Raw genomic sequence first — 23,148 nt, forward strand, 5'->3', positions numbered from 1 at the left:
TAGACATCAGCTGCCCAGGGAAATAGTGATCAGCCTCGGTGCCATCCTTAATAATGAATTGGTCCCTAGAACCACACAGCGACAGGCTGCACCAGTAGCACTGAAGGTGATCATGACCCTCAACATCTTCATCATGGGTTCGCTTCAGGGCTCTGCTGCTGACCTCTGTGGGATCTCTCAGTGGGTAGCTCACTCCTGCATTCACACCGTCACTGATATCCTCTTCCCGCAGGGCAACAGATTTTGCATCAATAGCTCCAAGTCCAGGGATTGCAACCGCGTGGCCATTGAAGGCCCCCACAGGAAGACCTGACAGGTTCATTAACAGGAAGGGATGCCATTCCATCAATATCCAGGTGGTCTGTTTCCATTGGGAGAACTCCCTGCACATCTGGACATGCTTTCCAGGAAGCTGCTGTGACTCATTTATACTCAACAAGTCAAGGCTGCCCCACCCTCCAGGTACACGGATGGATGCTGGGCGACACAGTCTGAGGAGGTGGCTTTTGACCCCGCTGAGGCACCCTTGAACCGAGCCCCAGCGCCAACACAATCAGAGCCACCTGCACACAAAATGAGATTTTAATGCCTTGACCGCTCGGGTGGAACCCTACAGTACTCGCCTGTCAGAGTCTCCCGGATGGTCGTCGTGTGCTGCGGGCTGCACAACATGGCACAGCGGAGGCGCTTGAGAAGACAGAGCACAAGGAAGACCCCATATCATTGGAAGAGGAAGAAGAGGAAAAGGAGGAGGAGGATAGAGAAGAAGGCACGGGGGATTCAGGGGCAGGGGAGACATGGCGCAGGACAGGCCCAGAGGCATGGAGAGGAATCCATGCAGGATGCCATTGTTGCAAGAGATCTACTGTTCCAGCAGTGGCTCAGCTGAGGGCAGGCACGCTGAGGAGCTGCTGACAGAACATATGGCTGGCACTGGACAAAGCCTGAGCCTTCACATGGACGACAGCCAAGCCAACTAGCTTCCCAAGACAGCTGTTACATTAAGATAGTCCACTGGCTGCAGTCTCCACCGAGAACCTTATAAATTCTGTGTATATTGTAAATAATCTGCGATGTGGATTGGTAAATAGCATACAAACCATTGCAGAAACCAGTACCTTTTATATAGCTTTGAGACAATTTTCTTATCTACATACATATATAACACGCCACAGTGACCCACTCAGTGATCATGGCAATGCGGTATCCTGTGAATGCACTGTGAATGTATGCTATCCTACGGAGTGATCCTCCTCGTTGCCTCGGAGGAGGTGGAGACAACCTGCTCACCTTTTTGGCTATGTGGCAGTGAGGACCTTGGAGGTTGGCTTTGTCAGCAGCGTTCCATTGGAGGCCTCACAGTGACTGTGTTGCCTGCATCTCTGCAGGGTCAGCCATCATCAATGGGCCCTTGATCACAGAAGCTCCCTGAGTCAGAGCGGCTGAAGAAGCCGAAGATGTTGAGTTTCCTTCAATCCAAATGGAACCCTCAATCCTCATCTGTAGCATCCTTGGTACGCTCTCCCGCTGGTTGGAAAGAATCTGCTGCTGGGATGGAGCTGGCATCAAGTCAGAGTTGGGCCACCTGCAAGAGTGTCCTGTTCAGGGTCCTTAGCTCCTCATGTACTCCACAGGTTTAGACGCTCAGGGTCTGCACTGACTGGTCCAGGCTCTGAACAGACTGATCCAGGCTACAGAGAGAGCCATGCACCCTGTGCAGGACATTACCCTGCTCCTGCATGTGCTCCAGGTGCTGTTGCATGTGCTTCCCCATGAGGTTTGTCACTTTCTCATGGGAGGAGCTCATGCTTTCAAATCTCCAAGCCATGACTGCACTCATCTGCACCCTCAACTCCTCCATTCACAGCACATAAGTTCTCGATGCCTCAGGGAACTCTGCCAAATTGTCACATCCCTGTTGCTGCAGCTCCAGATAATGAACCCCAAACTATGACTCCTGAGGCCCTTGTTCACTGCCCCACGGATCATCGTTGCATCTGTGCCCCCCGCCCCCACCGCTCCAAGGGGGAATGCCCACAGATACCTCTGCCTCAAACACCTTCTCCTGAACACAAGTGCTGTGCTCCTTACCCAGCGTCACCAACTGGATCCATCGATGTCCATGTATCTGCGTTGATGCCTGGTGAGTTAGCCTGGTGTGACGCTGCTTTCTAAGATACATTTCCTGCCGCTTGGTGTCCAAGGCTCTTGTCAGCTCCTGGGGGTGGGCCACAACTCTGGGACCAGTGTGCGACACAAGAGAAGCTTATGAGAGAAAGGCAGGGAGGCCCTCATCCCCATGGAGGCCCTCTTGATCATGATGGGGGACATTTTATGGCCTGACGGTTTGAGTATGTCTTTACTGTCACTTACCGCTTGCACCAAGGTGTCCAAGTCGCGGCCACTGACAGCTGGTGGGTCCCGGTTCTCCCAGCTGCTTCCTGGCTCCAAAATTCTGGCATTGGAGTAGATGAAGTACATGTGTGTGATGCACCATGACATGATAGCGAGGGGATGGTGTTTTCTGCTCTGAATACCAGCGTTGAGTTCACCATGTATGTGGTGACCTCACTAATGCTGTGCAAGTGCCAGTGTGCACAACATGCATTGACACTGTGGAAAAATTCTAAGGGCCAGAGGCTTTTGAGGGGCACACATGCCTTGGGGCAAAGTAAGGTTAGGAATAGCCAGGGGATTGCTCAGAGCACTCCTCTGTTGAGGCTGTAGAAGGAGGGGTGGTGTGCATGGCTGCAGAATTGAGCTCTGCATATGGACAGCTGCCCCAGAGCTGGGCTGCTATGCACACTTGCCAAGCGTGCTGCGACCTGCTGTATTCACTTGACAGAATGCAGCCACTTGCAGGGAAGTGCAGAGAAAGGCTGGGCTGGTAGACTCCTCAGAGCTGGTAGCAAACCATGAGAGCATTGGTTCACGCAATGGGCTGGGAGTTTACTGAGGGCTCCTTCAGGCTGGGCCAACTTTCACAGGGGTAACAACCTAGTAGCCAGCAATGACATCAACAATGACACTAAGTGCTCAAGGGTTAAAGTTCAGCCAACTGCTCCAGCACATTTTTCTAATTTTTGCGGCACCAAGATGGCGACAAGGTTTCTCGGTCCCAGGATAGGATAGACCCGCCTCCATGTCCGACTCTGCTCCCGCTGCTGACTGCTCCTCCCTGCTGGAGCAGGAGGTAGCAGGCCTGACCGCAGCCCATCTCTGCCTCCCCACCATGAAAATAGTGTCCACAGGCACTGCCACATAGGAGGCGGGATCATGACATTGTGAAATCTCCGGACTCTCAATTCCCACCTCAAACATGAAAGTCCAGCTCATATGATCTCTTAAACGCTGATATATTTCTGCATCCCTTTAGTGAAATATTCATATCAGTTTGCTACCATTACAGACTCTTCCAGAAATCTGCTCCGAACAAGATGAAATGGATTTCTTGATGGAGGCTTTGATTATCAGGTAATACTGTCAGTTCTTCTCTATTGTCCTCTGATCCCTTGACAGTCACTTCTCAACATCTGAATGGGTTACTGACAACAGATCAGAAATATCCGTCATGGGTAACAGGGATGGAAAGGTAATTTCAAGGGGTGTTGGTTGGATAATCAAGCCTATAGTACCCATCTCCAGCCTCAGCTCACATCTAGTCAGACAACATACTGTGAGTGCAGCCTGAACTTACCCTAGAGTCTTCATATAATAAGCTTCCCTCTTAATCTTCCCTTCCTCTTTTAAGCTACAGACCTTCAATCCCTCCCCAATTTTATTTTATTCATTAACTTGATTTATCCCATTTCTACTGCTGCTATTTCTGCCTTGGCAAAGATCCATCATTTTGGGCCTTGGACCTTAACCAGCTTTGCACATGCTCTTTATTATGAGTCTTGGACCATCACGAGACTGACTGGCCTGTCCAAGCCTGCTGCAGAGAACTAACAAACTGGCCTCCAGCAGCATCACACTGATGTATTTATTTGTGCAGCTGAAGGCCCAAGATGAACAGAAGCCCTAAGATTAAAGCAAAAAACTGCGGATGCTGTAAATCCAAAACAAAAATAAAAATACCTGGAAAAACTCAGCAGGTCTGGCAGTATCTGCGGAGAGGAACACAGTTAACGTTTCGAGTCCGTGTGACTCTTCAACAGAAGAGTTCTGTTCTGAGTTTTTCCAGGTATTTTTATTTTTGTTATGAACAGAAGCCCCTTGGATATAAAACAACCCAGCCTGCTAATTTGTGCAAAGCAGTGAGATGGATGGAAACTTTCATCCAACCAGTCAGCTGGAGGGAAATCCATCCTTAATTGTTGTAAATATGAATGGTTTAGAGATAAAGGAGAATGCACTGGCTGGAAAAATGGTCAGTCTAGACAATATGGTGATCACATTAAAAACATTATATTCCAGATTTTAAATATCCTGATTATTAAAATGACCAGCGTTTCTAGAAGGCGGCTCACCACCACCTTCCCAAGGGCAATTTGGGATGGGCAATAAAAATGCTGGCCTTGCCAGTGACGTCTATGTCTCGTGAAAAGAGTTTTTTTTAAATTGCACAGAGTCAGTGTTCATAATCAACATTCTGGCCTGGTAATCTTTATCTATGAATAACATTACTGTGGAGTTATAAATGCCAACACAGAAAATTAACAGGAGCTGAGCAAAAGCTTCAAAAAAGCTGACTCAATAGAGGTTCTAAATATAGACCCAGAACATGCAAAGACAAAGAGTTAGGCCGAGAGTGCAGTGACAGAGGTTTATCATAACCCACATTTCAAGTATACCCACCATCTCATTATTTCTATTGCATTATACAAAAACACACCCACCATCTCATTATTTCTACTGCATTATACAAAAGCACAGTTAGCACACAGTTACTGGTGAGTACTAAAGGCTGGAGGATTATTTTCTTTGGCTGTCCCCCCACAGGGCTTTTCCATTTTTCGACATCTGATTTGGTGCCATGTATTTACATTTGGGAACCTATTATAATTCTTAGTGAGAATATCAGTATAGATTTTTTGAATTAAGTAAAATGCATCCGCATGCAAACCCAACTTCGTTACATTTCCAGAACTCCACATTCCATGAGAAATGGAATCATAGAAGTTAGTGTAAAAGGAAGCCATTTGGCCAATTATGTCTGTGCTGCCTCTTTGAAATAGCTATCCAATTACTCCCATTCTCCTGCTCTTTCCCCATAGTCCTCCTCATTTCCCCTTTTTACCAATTACTTTAAACCTACGTCCTCGAGTTACCTATGCTTCTGCAGTGGAAACTTATAGGCAGAGATTTGTTAAACAGAATTGTTTTGAGGAGTTCATCAATGTTTTATACAGAAACAATCCATGCAAAAATAACAGATTTAATCTAGATGAGAAGTCCAGTGAAGGTGAAATACTTTTCCCCCATTATTCCAAGATTCCAACAATGTTAGATATTTTGCTTAACGCTATTGATGTATCTTTATTGCTCAGAACTTTTTGTATTTTGACTGTTTGCTTTTTCCCTGTTGTTTTTTAAACAGCAAGTTTAACCATCAGAACATTGTCCAATGTATCGGTGTGAGTCTCCAAGCTTTGCCTCGGTTTATCCTTCTAGAGCTCATGACTGGAGGGGACATGAAGACTTTCCTCCGCGAAAACAGGCCAAAAGCTGTAAGCACAAAAGCGAACACTTGTCATATTTTTCGTGTGGTGCCCCTCAAATAGCAAAGAGGAAGAGCCCAGATTAGGTCCAGGCATAAACAACAGATAGAGAGATACAAGTATAAGCGGCTAATATGTACACACAGTGAATCAACACCCCCTCATGGGAAACACTCTATTAAAGCCAACATGCCAACCACTTTCAACCAAATAATAAGCCTGCACATTAAGATTAAATGGGTTGTCTGTATATACTCAGCAGCAGTGCATCAGATGTCATAGGGACATAGGCCATCCAACCCCTTGAGACCACCCCACCATTCAACTAGATCATGGCTGGTCTGTACCTCAACTCCATTCACTACACCTTAGCTTGATATCCCTTAATATCCTGAACCAGCAAAAGACCCGTGATCTCAGCCTTGAAAGATCCGATTGTCAAAGCGTTCACAACCCTGTTGGGGGTGAGAATTCCAGAAATCCACTACTCTTGTGTGGAAAGATGTTTTCTTCCTGAATGATCCAACCCTAATTTTAAGATTATGGCCTCTCACTCTTGACTCCCCTCACAAAATTTAATGGCATTTTATTCATTATATATTTGAGTGATAACAGTTTGATGGTGAATCTCAAGATGGGTTAAGGTCTTGATATTAATGGAGAGGAGGGAAGGGCGCATGGGAGACAAAAATATTTCAAAAAACCTGCTAATTCTGGGGACACTAAGGTCCTGGTGATCTTAACACTGGGGGGGAAGCAGGTGATTGGGGATGGGGGAGGCTGAAGGCTTCCTTGAGGTGCCTGGTGGGGGTGGTGGGGAGCACTCCTGGAATACTGAACGAGGCACACTTGCTTTAGGGAACCTTCAGCTCCCACCAGGATCATCTACTGGAAATCCCACAGCTCAGTCACCCCCCCCTCACTACCTTTCACATTTACTTTGTGGTGCCAATGATGTCATCAGGCCATGACAATGTTAATTAAGTCCCTCTAGTTTTTTGAGGGAACCTCGTCCATGACCTGATTCCTGCATCTTAAAATTTAATGGGTCAGGAATGGATTTGGGTCAGGGTACATTTGCCCATTCCTTTATATTTTAACCCCTGCCTGACCCTCTCCCACTCATTGTGGAGAGGGGTTGGGGGTTTAAAATGGAAGCATAGAGCGGCTGGTAGAGTACAGTTCTACCAAAGACCCTAGTTTAGTGCAGTTCAGCTCTTAAAACAAAAGGCCTGCTACGACACAGTGAGCAGAGAACTTTGCATGCTGAAATGTTGCTCTTGCCACCACATTTGTTCTCTCTTTACAGAAGGCAGACACTAAAGCTTTCTATCAAAACCATGGCCTCGAACAACAAATTATTTTACCTTAACAAAAACAAAAATACCTGGTAAAACTCAGCAGGTCTGACAGCATCTGCAGAGAGGAGCACAGTTAACGTTTCGAGTCCGTATGACTCTTCAACAGAACTAAGGAAAAATAGAAAAGAGGTGAAATATAAGCTGGTTTAAGTGGGGTGGGGTGGGACAGGTAGAGCTGGATAGAGGGCCAGTGATAGGTGGAGATAACCAAAAGATGTCATAGACAAAAGGACAAAGAGGTGTTGAAGCTGGTGATATTATCTAAGGAATGTGATAATAAAGGTACAGATAGCCCTAGTGGGGGTGGGGTGGGGGGAAGGGATCAAAATAGGCTAAAAGGCAAAGATAAAACAATGGATGGAAATACATTTAAAAATAATGGAAATAGGTGGGAAAAGAAAAATCTATATAAATTATTGGAAAAAAGGGGGATCGGAAAGGGGGTGGGGATGTTCTAAGCTGTCCGTGCCCCCAGCTTCATTTAATCCATCCATTGTTTTATCTTTGCCTTTTAGCCTATTTCGATCCCTTCCCCCCAGCCCACCCCCACTAGGGCTATCTGTACCTTGCTCGTCCTGCTTTCTACCCTTAATGTCATCTATTAGCACATTTCTTAGATAATATCACCAGCTTCAACACCTCTTTTTCCTTTTGTCAATGACATCTTTTGGTTATCTCCACCTATCACTGGCCCTCTATCCAGCTCCACTTGTCCCACCCTCCCCCACCCCCCCCCCCCCCCCACCCCTTCCCCCCCCCCACCCCCTTAAACCAGCTTATATTTCACCTCTTTTCTATTTTTCCTTAGTTCTGTTGAAGAGTCATACGGACTCGAAACATTAACTGTGTTCCTCTATGCAGATGCTGTCAGACCTGCTGAGTTTTTCCAGGTATTTTTGTTTTTGTTTTGGATTTCCAGCATCTGCAGTTTTTTGCTTTTATCTTAATTATTTTACCTTAATTGATTTGCATGAATAAGCAGTATTTACTTTCCACAGAAAGGACCACGAATTTCTTTTCCACTTTGTTTGGTGGAAAAACAACAAAGATATAGAGCAGTAGCATTAGGAGACTTTAATTACTCTAATGTAGACTGGGAAGAACAGGATGTTAAGGGTAGGGAAGGATTGGAATTTGTGTGCGATATGTGCACAGAATAACTTTCTCGATCAATATATCTCTAGTCCAACGAGGAAGGAAACAGTGTTGGATCTGGTCCTGGGAAATAGAGCCATGCAAGTAGAATGTGTTACAGTAGGATATCATCTAGCTAACAGCGACCACAACATAATGCAATTTAAATTATGGAAAGAGGTCAGAAAATATCAAAGATAAAAATGCTCAACTGGGGAAAGGCTAATTTCATTTATTCAATTATAACATGGGTAGATTGGGAAAGGGCGATTTCAGAGCACAGCAATAATGGAGCAATGGAGAGATAGTTCTGGTACAAACTAGGCATATTCCTTTGAAGGTTAAAGGTAGAGAATCCAAAGTTAACGTACTTTGGATGACAAGGGGAATAAAGTTAAAATAAAACTGAAATAAGAGGCTTATGAAAAATTGGGAAGAGTATAAAAAGCACAGGGGGGAATTGAAAAAGTTAATATGCAAGGTAAAGAGAGGTTACAAGAATAGATTATAACATATAAATGTAAGTGTTGCGGAAGGGTTTGTTCGGGAAAGGTTCGGCTTACTTTGGATGTTCTGCGATTGTCTCCACTGAAGAAAGGGATAATGTGAAGATTACACTAAAGGAGGGAAGGGAAGTTATGGACAAGATAATAGAGAATGCAAACTAAAAGGATAATCATTACTGAAAATGCGCAAGTCACCTGGTCCAGATGGAACCTACCCTCGTTTGCTGAAAGAAATACAGGTAGAAATAGCAGAGGCTTTGGTTACAATCTTTCAGTCCTCATTGGAGTAGTATACTGGAGTAGTGCCAGAGCACTGGAGGGTTGCCAATGTTGTACTGAAATTCAAGAAAGGGCTAGGGAATCAACCAAGAAACTACAGGCCAGTCAGCCTAACATTGGTGTTTGGAAAGTTATTAGAAACCATTATCACGGACAAAATAGACTTTCATTTCAAAGGGCATGGATTAATCAAGGAGAGCCAGCATGGGCTTATTAAAGGTAAATAGTGTCTGAATAACTCGCCTGAATTCTTTGATGAGGCAACAGAGAAGATTGGTCAAGGTAGTGCAGTAGATGTTGTATATATGGACTTTCCGAAGGCATTCGACAAAGTGCTACACAAGAGGCTTATTAAGAAGATGGAAGCCCATGTAATTAGGGAAAAGTGGAAGCAGGGATACAAATTGGCTCAGTGACAGGGAACAAAGGGTGGTCATGGATGAATGTCTTTTGGACTGGAGGTGGTTTGCAGTGCTGTTCCCCAAGGATTATTTTTGGATCCATTACATTTTTATAAACGATCTAGACAGAGGTTAGTAAGCAGCATTATAAAGTTTGCAGATGATTCTGTTATGCTCCCAGCTGATGTTACTACTGGATAAGCCAGATCTCCAGGTGGAACACGGTTTATAGATCCTAACTTTTATTTTTTGTTTAGAAACTTGGAGGGCGGCTACTGAACAGAGTCACAAGAATCAGCTGATGAACTTTTAATAAACGAATAAAACATTTATTAAACAAGAAAAGATTAACCATATTACAATACTCCTTCACCCACAACTATACCTTTACAGATATATACAGATTTGTAAGGATAACATAAGTTACAAATGTTCAAAGTAAGTACACAGTCCATGTAAACCAATAGGTGACCTGTGGTCAGGCACACCACACCCTGAAACCAAGTGACAGATTTCACCCTAAACAGATGCTATGGAGTCTCTCATCAATTCCCCTCAGACACTTGTCACCACCTTGAGCCAACCTGTCTTATTGAACTCCATCTTTCACACATGGGTTTCCATTCTCCACTCTCGAAGAACCCACTTTGAAATCTTCTCCCAGACAACACTCCTTTCAGATGCCTCTTACAATGATCCACCTCCAGGGTTTCGAACTCTCCTTCCGTTGTTCCTCTCCCCTGGATCACCACGTGCATTCAAGCTTTGCCTTCCACGCACTCTCTCAGCTACTCAGCTGTGCCAACAGAACACCACTGCTTCACATGCCCATAGTAAGAAGTCACCAACCTTTGGCTGTCTCCTTGGATCTTCTGGCTTCTCACAAGCCTATTTTGCTTTAAGTCAGCATCCCACAGCTTTCTCCCTTTAAGCTTGGGGCCTTCCTCTCTACTCCTTGCTTTCACTTCCACTGAATAGAACATTTTCCAGATTCCTGTTCTTTTCCTTTGACTAGAAGGTCTTCTTGGGACCCCTACTTTCTGTCTCACTTCTTGGCTTTGGGACCTTTTGGTTCTTTTAGGAAACCTGCTTTCTCTGCAGTTCCCTCTGCTGCACCCAGTTTCTCCTTGCACCTGCTTCCAACTGCACTAAAAAACCTGCTGTTCTGCTTCTCCCTGTCTTTCTGTGTGGGCCTCCTGTTGCTAGGCAACAGCCCAGTTTTTCTACCTTGTGTTTATTTTAACTTTCTTTCAAGAGTTGGAAAGCCTCATTAAAATGCAGGTGTCTTATAAAGTTAAACCAAAACTCAAGTTTCCCCTTTCTTAACACACAAGTACAGAAATACAACTTAAACTTAAATGTATACCTCATTCCTAAAACACACAGAAATACACATATAACTTACTTAGAGCAGAATTTTGACGTCAACACGTAAAATGACACGTGGTGATGTCGGGCGTAAGTCCCAACGTCACCGCGCGTCATTCAGACCTTTTGTTCGGCAGGTGCGCACTGGAGGCGGCTGCATGCCCGTCAAACTGTCAAAGGCCTATTAAGGCCATTAATGAACCAATTAAAGTAATTATCAATGCTGCCCGTCCAACCTTAAGGTTGGTGGGCAGGGCGAAGAGCCGAAGCAGCCTTCGCCTTTTTCAGGAACCTCATCCAAATAATTTTTGCACAATTCATAAACATGCCCAGCTCATGTGACACTGTCACATGACGGGACATGTGTAAATAATTTCTTTGTTTCTTTATTCAAAAATTTCACTCTGTACTTAATTTCGTGGAGGCAGCTTCGTGCCTCAGGGAGATTTCTGGGCTCTCTCACGTGCATGCGAAAGAGTGCAGGCTCCGACTCTCTCTCTTCCCCCCTGAGTGCTACTGGCTGTGCGTCACGCTGAGCGAACCTTAATTGGCCCACCCACCTAAAATGGCGGCGCGGAGCCGCTCCTGACCAGCCCGCCCGACATGAGGAGAATTCTCCCCTTAAACTATCTCTAGTTCCTAACAATACACAACTTACCAAAGTAGTAGATAGTGTTGAGGATGGTCATGGGCTTCAGGTAACATGGACGGTGAAATAGGTAGAGGCATGGCAGATGGAGTTCAATGTGAAGTGTGAAATGAAGCACTTTTGAGGGAAAGACTGTACAATATAAATGGCATGATTTTGAAAAGTATAGATGAGCAGAGTCCTTGGTGTCCATGTTCACAAATCCTTAAAGGTGGCAGGGCAAGTTGACAAGGTGGTTAAAAAAGCATTTGGGTTTAGAACTTTATAGATTGGCCTTAGCTGAAGCATTGTGGACAATTCTGGACACTGCGCTTCAGGAAGTTGTAAAGGCATTAAAAATGCTACAGAGGAGCTTTACCAGGAATGAGGGACCAGTAATGAAGAGAAGTTGGAAAAGTTAGAACTGTTCTCCTTGGGACAGAGAAGATTAAGAGGTGACCCAATAGAGGTTTACAAGATGATGAGAGGTTTTGTTAGAGTAAACTGGGGGAAAAAAAAATTCTGTCTGGCGAGTGGGTCAACAGTTTGAGACCATGGATTAAAAATCATTGGTAAAGATCCAGAGGGCAGATGAGAAGAATTGTTTCACTCAGAGAATTGTCAGAATCTGGAATGCTCCACCTGAAATGCTCATTGCACAAATAAATTTAAAAGGGAATTGAACAGATTCCCCAACAACTCCCTGAGTGGAAAACCTCTTCATATACCCTTTCTAAATTTTTTCTCCATGATTTTTGAATACATGACCTATGGTTATTGACCCACTCGCCACAGGGAATACCTTAGGATGAGGAGCCTACAAGGTTCAAACAAAAAGCTAGGATGTGAGAATAGGCACATTCTCACATCCATTGATAATGGATTCTCCATTCAAAGAGCTAGCAGGGGCACAATGGGCCAAATAGCCTCCTGTGTTAAGCATTTTTATGATTCTACGATATTAGCTTGTTGCTTCCCTGGTTTACAAGAATTATTTCAAGTTACAGCATTCTTCACCTAGCTGGTCCAGTCTTTCTGGTGTTACCTGAGAGAGCATAGAGTGGATACTCTATGGCCAGGATTTTCAATTCTGGGTCAAGAACCTGGTCGCTAGTTCAGTTCCGGGTCCTGACCCTACGCTTCATGTCTGGACCTGTCCAACTGCAGGGCCAATTAATGCCAGAGAGCTGGCTCATTGTCCAATTCAGAATGGTGGGCAGGCTCCCGAGGCTGGACGGCCAATGAGAGACCCTTCAGCACTGACACCTCGGTATCCCCCAACAACTAAGGTGGGAACTACAAATACATGATGGAGAAAGAGAGGGGGCAACTGAGAAGAAGTCATTTATTTTAAATTTAAAACATGACATTCCCTCCATGGGATGGCTAGCAACCGCAGTCGTGACCCGGCAGCCATTATAGGTCATGGGGGTGTCCTTCGCATGATCCATCACTATTACCCACCACCTACCCACTCCCTGCCCTGAGCCCACCGCATTGATGTGGACATAGTCCAGGCTGACGTGGACCATCCACATTGCCAGCTGAAAATCCTAGTCAGCGTGGGAGCAGGGCTTCAATAGGCCCTATAATTAACAATTATTGGCCTGAATTGACTGCCCTTTGGGACATGGCGGGCAGCTGTCCTGACCCCGAGGCATCCTTATTGAAACTGGCTCGGGGTCAGAATCATGGTGGCGCACTGGCATGGAGGCCGGCGGTGCAAAATTGTGTGCCTGCCCACCTCCAATCCAGACCCTGCACTGGTTTAAAAATCCTGGCCTATGTCTGAAAGAAAGAGGGAGTGGGAGAAAGACTGCGTATTAAGTTTGTGAGCTTTAATGTAAGGCCCACTATACCATCAGGTCAGCACATTCAATGAAAAGTCTCCCCTTTAATGTAGGAATGTGAGGCTCCCAGATTTCCATCTTGGCTAAACCATAAGCTGTGACCATGGAATGTGGCAATTCCTGGCCACTAAATTGTTGCAGAGAAACTATTTTACCACAACACATGAAATGCTTGCAATTTTACACAATGACCTGCATTGTTTGTGAATTATATCCCAAGTTCCTGAGGAAGCCAATCCACATATAGTCCTGTTGAACTTTTGATACAAAATGATGAATGTAAATACAAAAGTATTAAAACATTGCATTTACTACAGCACAGTAACTGGCCATTGACCCAAATGGTCCACATTGACATTTGTGTTTCGCATGAGCTTTCTTCCACTTTAAATCATCTAGCCCTATCTCATATTCTCTAATTGCTTTCTCCCCCATGTACTTATCGATCTTCCCCTTAAACACACCGCTTGTCTCAACCTCACGTGTGGTGATGAGTCCCACATTCTAAGCACTCAACAGGATAAAGACATTTCCCTGAATACCTTAGTGACTATTTTGTATTTATGGACTCTGGTTTTGGACTCACTCAAAAGCAGAAAGAACTTCTCTACTCCAATAAACCACTTCATAACCTTAAGGATCTTTAACGGGTCACTCCTCAGTCTTCTCTTTTCTGGGGAAAAGAGCCCCAGCCCTGTACAGTCTTCCCTAACAACTATAACCATCCGCTCTGGTTTCATCCCGGTAAATTCTTTTTGCACCCTCTCCACTGCAACTCGATCCTGTTTGTAAAATGTGTTCTATGTGTAGGGTGACATCTCTTCTTTGTCTATATAGGTTCAATGGATGACAATGACTGACTTGAAATTGCTAGGAGGCCTTAAAGTGTTTCTCATATTTAGACCAATTTGAGTGGACCATCTCACACCAGCACTATTTGTAACTCTATTTCAGACACAAACATCTACATTGACAATGCTGGACCTTCTGAACATGGCCAAGGATATAGCTTGTGGCTGCAAATACCTGGAAGACAATCATTTCATCCATAGGTTAGTCATGATTTTCAGTGAACAGAATTTTATGTTAAATAGAAGAAAATGGATAAATGAAATGTTTTAATTAGTTATACCCATTGCATGTACTGTAGCAGTGCCAATAATTGTACTGCAGCAATACCCATTATTATTGCTAATGAATATATGATATATTACTTAATTCTATTTCTTGGTTTGCTCTTCTCAGGGACATTGCAGCAAGAAACTGTTTACTAACCTGCAGTGGGCCCAGGCGAGCAGCCAAAATTGGAGACTTCGGGATGGCGCGAGATATTTATAGGTAAGCCCTAAATCCTTGACTGTCTCTTGTGTTAGAGCTGAGCTGTGACTTTCCAATTGAAAACCAGACCAGTTCAAATCGTTTGATGTCACAGTGTGACAATTTCCATCCCGTTATTGGGCACCAGCTCATTGTGCCATTTGCCTTTGAGTCAACACAGCCAATAAGCAACACTTCACATGGGGCACGTGGCATGGTTTGTGGCATCTTGCATCTATGTCAGCCTTGGACATGATTGATTACACCATCCTCCTCCAACACCTCTCCTCTGGTATTCCAATGGCCTCTTGTCACAATACTACTGAAACATCCCAAAGATCTATCCTAGGCCCTGTCTATTTTGTTTCATTCTTTCACAGGATGTGGGCATCGCTGGCTAGGCCAGCATTTATTGCCTATCCCTAATTGTCCTTGAGAAGGTGGTGGTGAGCTGACTTTGTGAACTGCTGCAGTCCATGTGGTGTAGGTACACCCGCAGTTCTGTTTCGGAGGGAGTTCGAGGATTTAGACCCAGCGACAATGAAGGAACAGCGATATAGTTCCATATTTCTCATCTATGTGCTGCACCTCAGTGACGTCATCCAAATGACAGCCATAACACCTTGCGGGCAGGCTAAAAAGGTGATAGTGGGACTTGGGTCCCTCAGTGGGAGGAAGTCCTGCCCTTGAGAGCTGCCGGCCAATCTGATTGGCTGGCAGTGCCAGATTCCAGTAGTGGGCATTGCCAAGACTGAAAGGAGGCCCAGGAAGAAGAGAAGATGGAAGCAGAAGCCAAGTAAGTTGGGCCTCTTTGGGCAGAGAGAGATCGGGCAGCCTAGGGGGAAGGACAAAGGATTGGTGAGGGTGGGGGCTGGTTTTGGAGGCCAAGCAGGAGGGAACCAAGTGCGGTGGGGGGGGGTAACCATCAGGGTGCCCCCAATGTGCACAGGGTGGCCCCCCAAAGGATGTACCTCCCCCTTCCTTTCCACCTTTTGAAACACTTGCATTTAAAAATGACCTGTCCACTCCCACTCCCTCCTGCCCATGCTAACTGTATAATGGTGTGGGCAGCGTATCATCTGGGTCAATTGGCTGAAAACAGGCCCAGCGGGAGGGCCGTAAAATCAGCCCCATGCTAAAGGGAACTATATAAAAGCAATTTGGTGTTACTATGGAAAGAAGTTATCTTCAAAAGCTCGGTTCCTAGGTGTAGTTCTTATTGCCTGATCCTAATTCTAATTACTTCTGTATCCAGGGCAAGCTACTATAGGAAAGGCGGACGTGCCATGCTGCCAGTCAAGTGGATGCCTCCAGAAGCTTTCCTTGAAGGAATCTTCACATCAAAGACAGACACATGGTAATACAACAGACTCTTGTAACACAGCACACTCCTGATAGGTTGGGCTTTGAATGTCAGCATCTGAGTTCACTGCTGCAGAGCTAGTCCATGATCTCACCCTCAGCGATCTGGCATCCTTCAAGAGGTACAGGCCATCTTCCAGTGAGGTCAGAGATGCCCGAGGTCCTGACCCAGCAGAACAGGCCTGCAGCATGGGTAGTAATGATTGCATGCCTCCCTCATTATAATGAATTGCAAGCATATGTTCTGTGCATCCTACCTCCTGCGTGACACTTTGGGGTGTGATTAAATTTCTAAGCCATTGTATTGAAACAGTGCTAGGATAATAAGACAGACATCCACCCACGAGGCAAGCATAACAGTTTACAACTTATTCAGCATCATTAACCAAGGTACTTAGCGGAGGAGAATGTTTGGCAACAGAAAGAATTGAGAGGAGCGTTAGGGCTGGTGATTGAAAGCAAAACCTAAGAGTTAGGTTTTGAGGAGGCTTTTGAAGGAGGAGAGAGACATTACAAGACAAATCAAGACATTTGAAGTGAAAATAAGGGAGTGGAGTGAGTTTGTCACTAAACAAAGAAGCTTTGGATTGTCCTTAACTTTTGGGATAGCTTTGGAATGGTGGAAGAATTTAGATGAAGCTAGGAAGCTACGATATTGCTTTTGATGATGAAGCCAGATGTGCCAGTGCATAACAAGCTGAATCTGGCTATACTGGCTATTCTCAGTAACACCCAACACCTCAACAGGAAACACAGGTAAGTGGATACATAGAAATTTTTCTACATTAAATGGACAACCTAGGTCGCTGTAGCTACTCACAACCCACTGGGGTCAGTCAGAGTGCAAGTGTAACTGCCTGTCAATTTCAGAGTCCAGGTCAGCGACTGGGGTACCTCTAGCTCAGTAATAGCCAGGTTAGTTGTGTGTTAATGCCAAACCACTGCAGAATTTTGCCAAGCAACACATAGAAGTCCATGGCTGCCAATGCCCTCTAAGGGCATGGTACCTGAAGGGAGAGAGAGAGTTGTGTGCTATATAGGGTACCTGAAGAGAGAGAGTTGTGTACTATGTATGGTACCTGAAAAGAGAGGGAGAGAGCTGTGTGCTATGTATGCTCCAATATGTAGCCTTTTGATTTAGGAGCGCAAGGATGAGATTGTACATGGGGATTGATGGGAACAGGATACAGAGACAGACCTAAAACAAATGACAGCATCAGAGGCATAGGTAAGGGAGCTTTTGGGCAGGCGTGCTGAATTGGCCAGAGGACATTGGAATTTGCAAAAGGTTCTAGGATGAGAGCAAGGGGTTAGGTTTTAAAGGATGGCTTTCTTCCAGGAAGTACATGGTTTTAAAGTTGTTTTAAGCAGGTAGGGTAATGTGGATAGTAAAAGTAAATAGATGTTTTGTTTTGTTTGCTTTATTTTGCTTTATTATTTTCATGAGATTTGGGTGTCGCTGACAAGGGCAACACTTGTTGCCCATCATTAATTGCCCTTGAGAAGATGGTGGTGAACTGCCTTCTTGAACCGCTGCAGCCCATCTGGTGTAGGTACACCCACAGTGCTGTTAGGGAGGGAGTTCCAGGATTTTGCCCCAGAAACACTGAAGGAACGGTGATATAGTTCCAAGTCCAGATGGTGAGTGGCTCGGAGGGGAACTTCCAGGCGGTGGTGTTCCCATGCACCTGCTGCACTTGTCCTTCTAGCTGGTAGAGGTCACAGATTTGGAAGAAGCTATTGAAGGATGGTGAGAACCTTATAGTACACATTACTGCCACTGTGCGTCAGTGGTGGAGAGAGTGAATGTTTAAGATGGTGGATGGGGTTCTAGTCCAACTGGACTGCTTTGTCCTGGATGATGTTGAGTTTCTTGAGTGTTGTTGAAGCATTACTCATCAAGTCAAGTGAAGATCGAGATCTTATTATCCAATCCTCATTATCCAAATTCTTTGAGATGGCGTCAAAGGAGTGGCCATATTTGAAGTTGAGGAGTGTGTATGGAGAGTGAAGTTGTATGAATAAGCCTGGAGAGAAATCACAGGATAGGAGGGAAGGAAAGTATAGGCAAAGATTGAAATAACTTATGATGACAGTCACAGTGCAGAGGCAGAGGAGGTTTTGACTGAGAAATTGGTGGGAGACTCAGGGGGTCTGTCAGCAAGAAGCCTGAAAGAGAAATGCAAACATACAAAGGAAAAGGGCTACTGGTTTTCTAGTCTGTTTCACATAATCGCAATGCCTCGTGCATCTCGATACGTTCACTTCCCACCTCACCCAGAACTATGTAATCTCCTGGGAGAGGTGGAACACCAGAAAAAAAACTCAGACCAGTTAAGTGGTCGGAGTGGTTGGGGGGGTGGGGGGGGTGGGGGTGTGAGGGGGTGGGTGGTGATGGTGGATGTGGACAAAAACTGGAAAATTCCTCTTCAAAACACCAACCTCCTCCCTCGCCTTAGGTGATTGAAACTTATCCAAGAGACCACTGTAGCACTAACATTAACATTACCAGGTACCTACATCTTATATGACATGATTTCCAACTCAGCCGGAAGTAGGTCCACCCCTTGCTTGAAGAAAAAGAAGTGGTAGAGAATGAGGTGCTTAAAGAAAGTATTAGGGGAGTAGGGGGACAGGGTAAGATGAAAGCAGGCAATGATTACCTCGCTACCCAAGGTTATGATGGGTAGTGCATGTTAATAAGACAGGTAGAAGGTTATAAGACTGTTGGATGGTATCGAAGCTAATACATGACAATGAGACATCCTGAAATGTGTGATCTGTTAAACTATTCTAGGTTGTATCATTGGAAGCAAGGAAATATGTAATCACATGACACACCCTTATATCTTTGACTACTTGGCTGGGCCACTTTCACAGATAATACAGTTTAAGGACAATGTGGCCCAATGATTCATTCACCTGTAGCCTTCATGCTGCTTGGTATGTCACTGGGCCTCTATCAATAGCCGACTGGCTCTGCAATCTTTCTGGAATCGGTTGATGATAATCAGATAAGTATTGGATGATGGTCCTCAATTATGAGGTGTTGGTTTAGCCTTGACTGGACCATTCTTATTAACACAATGGGTAGTAAACTCAGCCAGAATGTTGAACCAGAGTCACACCCAGTCTCATCAGTTTCCCAACCGGCTGTCCCACCAATAAAATTGCTCCCTCTGTGCCTAACCATGCTCCGACCTAAAAATGGTCAATCATCCAAAGCCTTTAAAGAATCAATAACAGAAACTGCAGAAACTTGAAACTTCTTAGCCTTGTGCAAATAGACATTGTGCAATTGACAGCAGAGATCAGAGAGCCAGAGCTGTCAATCAAGCAATTTTCAGGGAAAACATTGTTTGATTGACAGCTTTGTCTCTCTGATCGCTGCTGTAAATTGCACAATGTTTATTTGAGTAAGGATAAAGAGTCTGGATGATTGACACTTTTATTGGGCTGTACTGATATAACTTTTTTTTAACATAATGTAAAGTAATGAATGAATTACTGCTTTTTTAAAGCATTTTTTTTACACATCCTATTGTCTCCATTGGGTTAATTGGTTCTATACAGTGTATAGTTTGTCAATGGGCATGTAAGTGCCAGAGCTTGACATGGAGCATGAGGGGACATGGTGGTGGGTGGGGGGGTATAGCTTGGCATAAGGGGCATGAGGGACTATTGGGTGGGTGATGGGCCATAGCTTGGCATAGGGGCTACTGGGGATGGTGGGGCACATAGCCTGGCATGGGCGCTTCAGGTGGCATGGGTGGGGCATGGGGAGTGTGTGAGGGGTGAGGGCTGGACGGCCTTTTTGTTTTTATTTTAACTGGGACAAAGTGTCACAGCAGCGAGGTGGGCCTTTTAAACATTTTAAACAAAAGGCCTCTACACCCAGGAGCCCCTGTGGCTGCCCCAAACTTTTCCCTGGGTCAGCTGGCCTGACTGCAGCCCACATACCCTCCACCCCGGCAACGAAGATCCTATCCTTTGTGGGCACTTTCTCCTGAGGTGGGCGGGCAGAGCAGGAATTTTCCCGCCTTGGTGATGTAAATCCAGGCCTATACGTCAAATTTACATTCATTGGTGCAAAGTGCTTTTGGAATCCTGAGGGCATGAAAGGGGCTATATGAATACAAGCTCTTTCATTCCTTTAAATGTTGCTGTAGGTCATTTGGCGTGTTGCTGTGGGAAATTCTGTCGCTTGGATACATGCCATACCCTTGCAAGAGCAACCAGGAAGTCTTGGAGTTTGTAACCAGTGGCGGAAGAATGGATCCACCCAAAAACTGCCCAGGGCCTGTGTAAGTATTCCCGAGAGAAAGATGGAGATGTCAAGCTGGTATCATTTCAAACAGTTGGATACAGCAACACCAGCAAATGCACAATCAATAACATGACTAATCCAGGATCTGCAACACCATTAAATATAACACCGAAAACACTGATCAATCCTGATTAGTCGAGTTGCTAAATAAAGATCAATAACGCCATTAAATACAGGATCAATAATATTTTTTCACACAACGAGCTGTTCAGGTCTGGAATGCACTGCCCTGAATTGTGGTGGAGGTAGGTTCAATCGAGGCATTCAAGAGGGAAGTAGATGATTATTTGAATAGAAACAAGGTGCAGGGGTACAGGGAAAAAGCAGGGCAATGGCACAAGGTCAAAATGCTCATTTGGAGAGCCGGTGCAGACACGATGGGCTGAATGGCCTCCTTCTGTGCCATTAACGTTCTGTGATTCTGTGATTATTGCTGAATACAGGCCCAATAATATTGCTAAATACAGGATCAATAGCTAGGTGTATACAGGCCCAATAATATTTTAAATACATGAGCAATGGAGATCTGGTGATGCAGTGGGTAGTGTCCCTGCCTCTGAGTCAGAAGCTCTGGTTTCAAGTCCCACCTCCATGACTTGTAGGCCAATTAAAGAAGGTGCTAAGGAAGGTAATATAGTGTGGCCAAAAGTATCAACCTTCAAATCCTTCCAACACACTTCAGCGGCAGGCGGTAAGAGCGGGAGAGACTCCGGATCAGCCATGTGATGGAAAAAAATTTGGAGCCTCTACCATCACTATCCATAGCTCCAAGTGACAACGTGCATGTAAAAGTACATGTTGCCACAGCAACTCAGATGCCCTGAGTGAACTGTAACACCACAGAGTCAGTAACCCTGCTAAATATAGGGAGTAGGTAGTTGCATTTCTTTAATGCCTTTCACAACCTCAGGAGATCCCAAAGCATTTTACAACCATTAAAGTACTTTTTGAAATACAGAAACACAGAATCACACAGTGCAGAAGAGGCCCTTTGGCCCACCGAGTCTGCACTGACACATGAGAAACACCTGACCTACCTGCCTAATCCCATTTACCAGCACTTGGCCCATAGCCTTGAATATTATGACATGCCAAGTGTTCATCCAGGTACTTTTTAAAGGATGTGAGGCAACCCGCCTCCACCACCCTCCCAGGCAGTGCATTCCAGACTGTCACCACCCTCTGGGTAAAAAAGTTTTTCCTCGCATCCCCCCTAAACCTCCTGCCCCTCACCTTGAACTTGTGTCCCCTTGTGATTGTACACCTCAATCAGGTCACCCCTCAGTCTTCTCTGCTCCAACAAAAACAACCCAAGTCAATCCAACCTCTCTTCGTAACTTAAACATTTCATCTCAGGCAACATCCTGGTGAATCTCCTCTGCACCCCCTCCAGTGCAATCACATCGTTCCTATAATGTGGCAACCAGAACTGCACACAGTACTCCAGCTGTGGCCTCACCAAGATTCTATACAATTCCAACATGACCGCCCTACTTTTGTAATCTATGCCTCAACTGATAAAGGCAAGTGTCCCATTTGCCTTTTTCACCACCCCACTAACATGCCCTTCCGCCTTCAGAGATCTATGGACACACATGCCAAGGTCCCTTTGTTCCTCAGAACTTCCTAGTGTCATGCCATTCATTGAATACTTCCTTGTCAAATTACTCCTTCCAAAGTGTATCACCTCACACTTTTCAGGGTTAAATTCTATCTGCCACTTATCTGCCCATTTGACCATTGCGTCTATATCTTCCTGTAGTCCAAGACACTCAACCTCACTGTTAACCACCCGACCAATCTTTGTGTCATCTGCAAACTTACTAATCCTACCCCCCACATAGTCATCTATGTCGTTTATATAAATGACAAATAATAGGGGACCCAGCACAGATCCCTGTGGTACGCCACTGGACACTGGCTTCCAGTCACTAAAGCAGCCTTCTGTCATCACCCTCTGCCTCCTACAACTAAGCCAATTTTGAATCCACCTTATCAAATTACCCTGTATCCCATTTGCATTTGCCTTCGTTATAAGTCTCCCAAGTGGGACCTTGTCAAAGACTTTGCTGAAATCCATATAAACTACATCAACTACACTACCCTCATCTACACACCTGGTCACCTCCTCAAAAAATTCAATCAAATTTGTTAGGCATGACCTCCCTCTGACAAAGCCATGCTGACTATCCCTGATCAAACCTTGCCTCTCCAAGTGGAGATAAATTCTCTCCTTCAGAATTTTCTCCAATAGTTTTCCTACCACTGACGTGAGACTCACTGGTCCATAGTTCCCTGGCTTATCTCTACAACCCTTCTTAATATAGAGCTGCATTTTACAAACGCCCTGCTGGGAGCACTTTCGGTGATGGGAGGCATGTAAAATAGGGCGGGTGCCCACCCCCGAGATCACCCCCATAATACAGGGAGTGGGCGGGTGCCGAGATTGGCAGCCAGCCCGTCATATTTAAATAAATAATCAAGGGTCAACTGAACTTGGACAGTCAGGTGGGAGTGGGCAGGCCATTTAAAAAAAAACTTTCTAAAAGGGCGGGAAGGAAGGGGAGCTACTATTTTTGGGGGATACTGTTGGCGCATCAGCGGGCAGCCCCCCCACTAAGATAGTAGCCCCTCCCTTTCTTTCTGCCCATCTGCTCTGTAAAACCCACCACTCCCAGCACCCCCTCCTCCCTTCCCTAAACTGCCCGAACCCTCCCTGCCCAAGACCCCAGACTTGCCTTGCTCTGAGCTCCATGGGCCTTCTTCTTGAGCCAGGCTGCAGTCCCAGCAGCGCACACCAGTGAGCCCTTGGCGCTGCTGGGATTGGATTGGCCTGCAGCTCCAGAGGGCAGGACTTTCTCCCCAATGAGGGGCGGAAATCCCCCGCTGTCAGCCTATTTAGCTCGCCCGCAGCGCTTCATGGCTGTGAGGTGGGCTGGCATGGAGCAAGCC

General features: G+C 45.3%; 1 protein-coding gene across 6 annotated transcripts in view; it reads left to right on the forward strand.

Moving 5' to 3' along the window:
• Positions 1-23,148, forward strand: part of ltk (leukocyte receptor tyrosine kinase) — a 213,470-nt gene that overhangs the window by 184,877 nt on the left and 5,445 nt on the right. For all 6 annotated transcript variants that reach the window (XM_078563097.1, XM_078563094.1, XM_078563098.1 and 3 more), the window contains 6 exons: positions 3,410-3,474; positions 5,543-5,672; positions 14,145-14,242; positions 14,436-14,528; positions 15,763-15,864; positions 20,039-20,173. In XM_078563097.1, coding sequence (XP_078419223.1) covers positions 3,410-3,474; positions 5,543-5,672; positions 14,145-14,242; positions 14,436-14,528; positions 15,763-15,864; positions 20,039-20,173 — 623 coding nt within the window. The remainder of the gene's footprint in view (positions 1-3,409; positions 3,475-5,542; positions 5,673-14,144; positions 14,243-14,435; positions 14,529-15,762; positions 15,865-20,038; positions 20,174-23,148) is intronic.

The sequence above is a fragment of the Cetorhinus maximus genome, chromosome 18 (genome assembly GCF_964194155.1).
Source record: "Cetorhinus maximus chromosome 18, sCetMax3.hap1.1, whole genome shotgun sequence".
Lineage (NCBI taxonomy): Eukaryota > Metazoa > Chordata > Chondrichthyes > Lamniformes > Cetorhinidae > Cetorhinus > Cetorhinus maximus.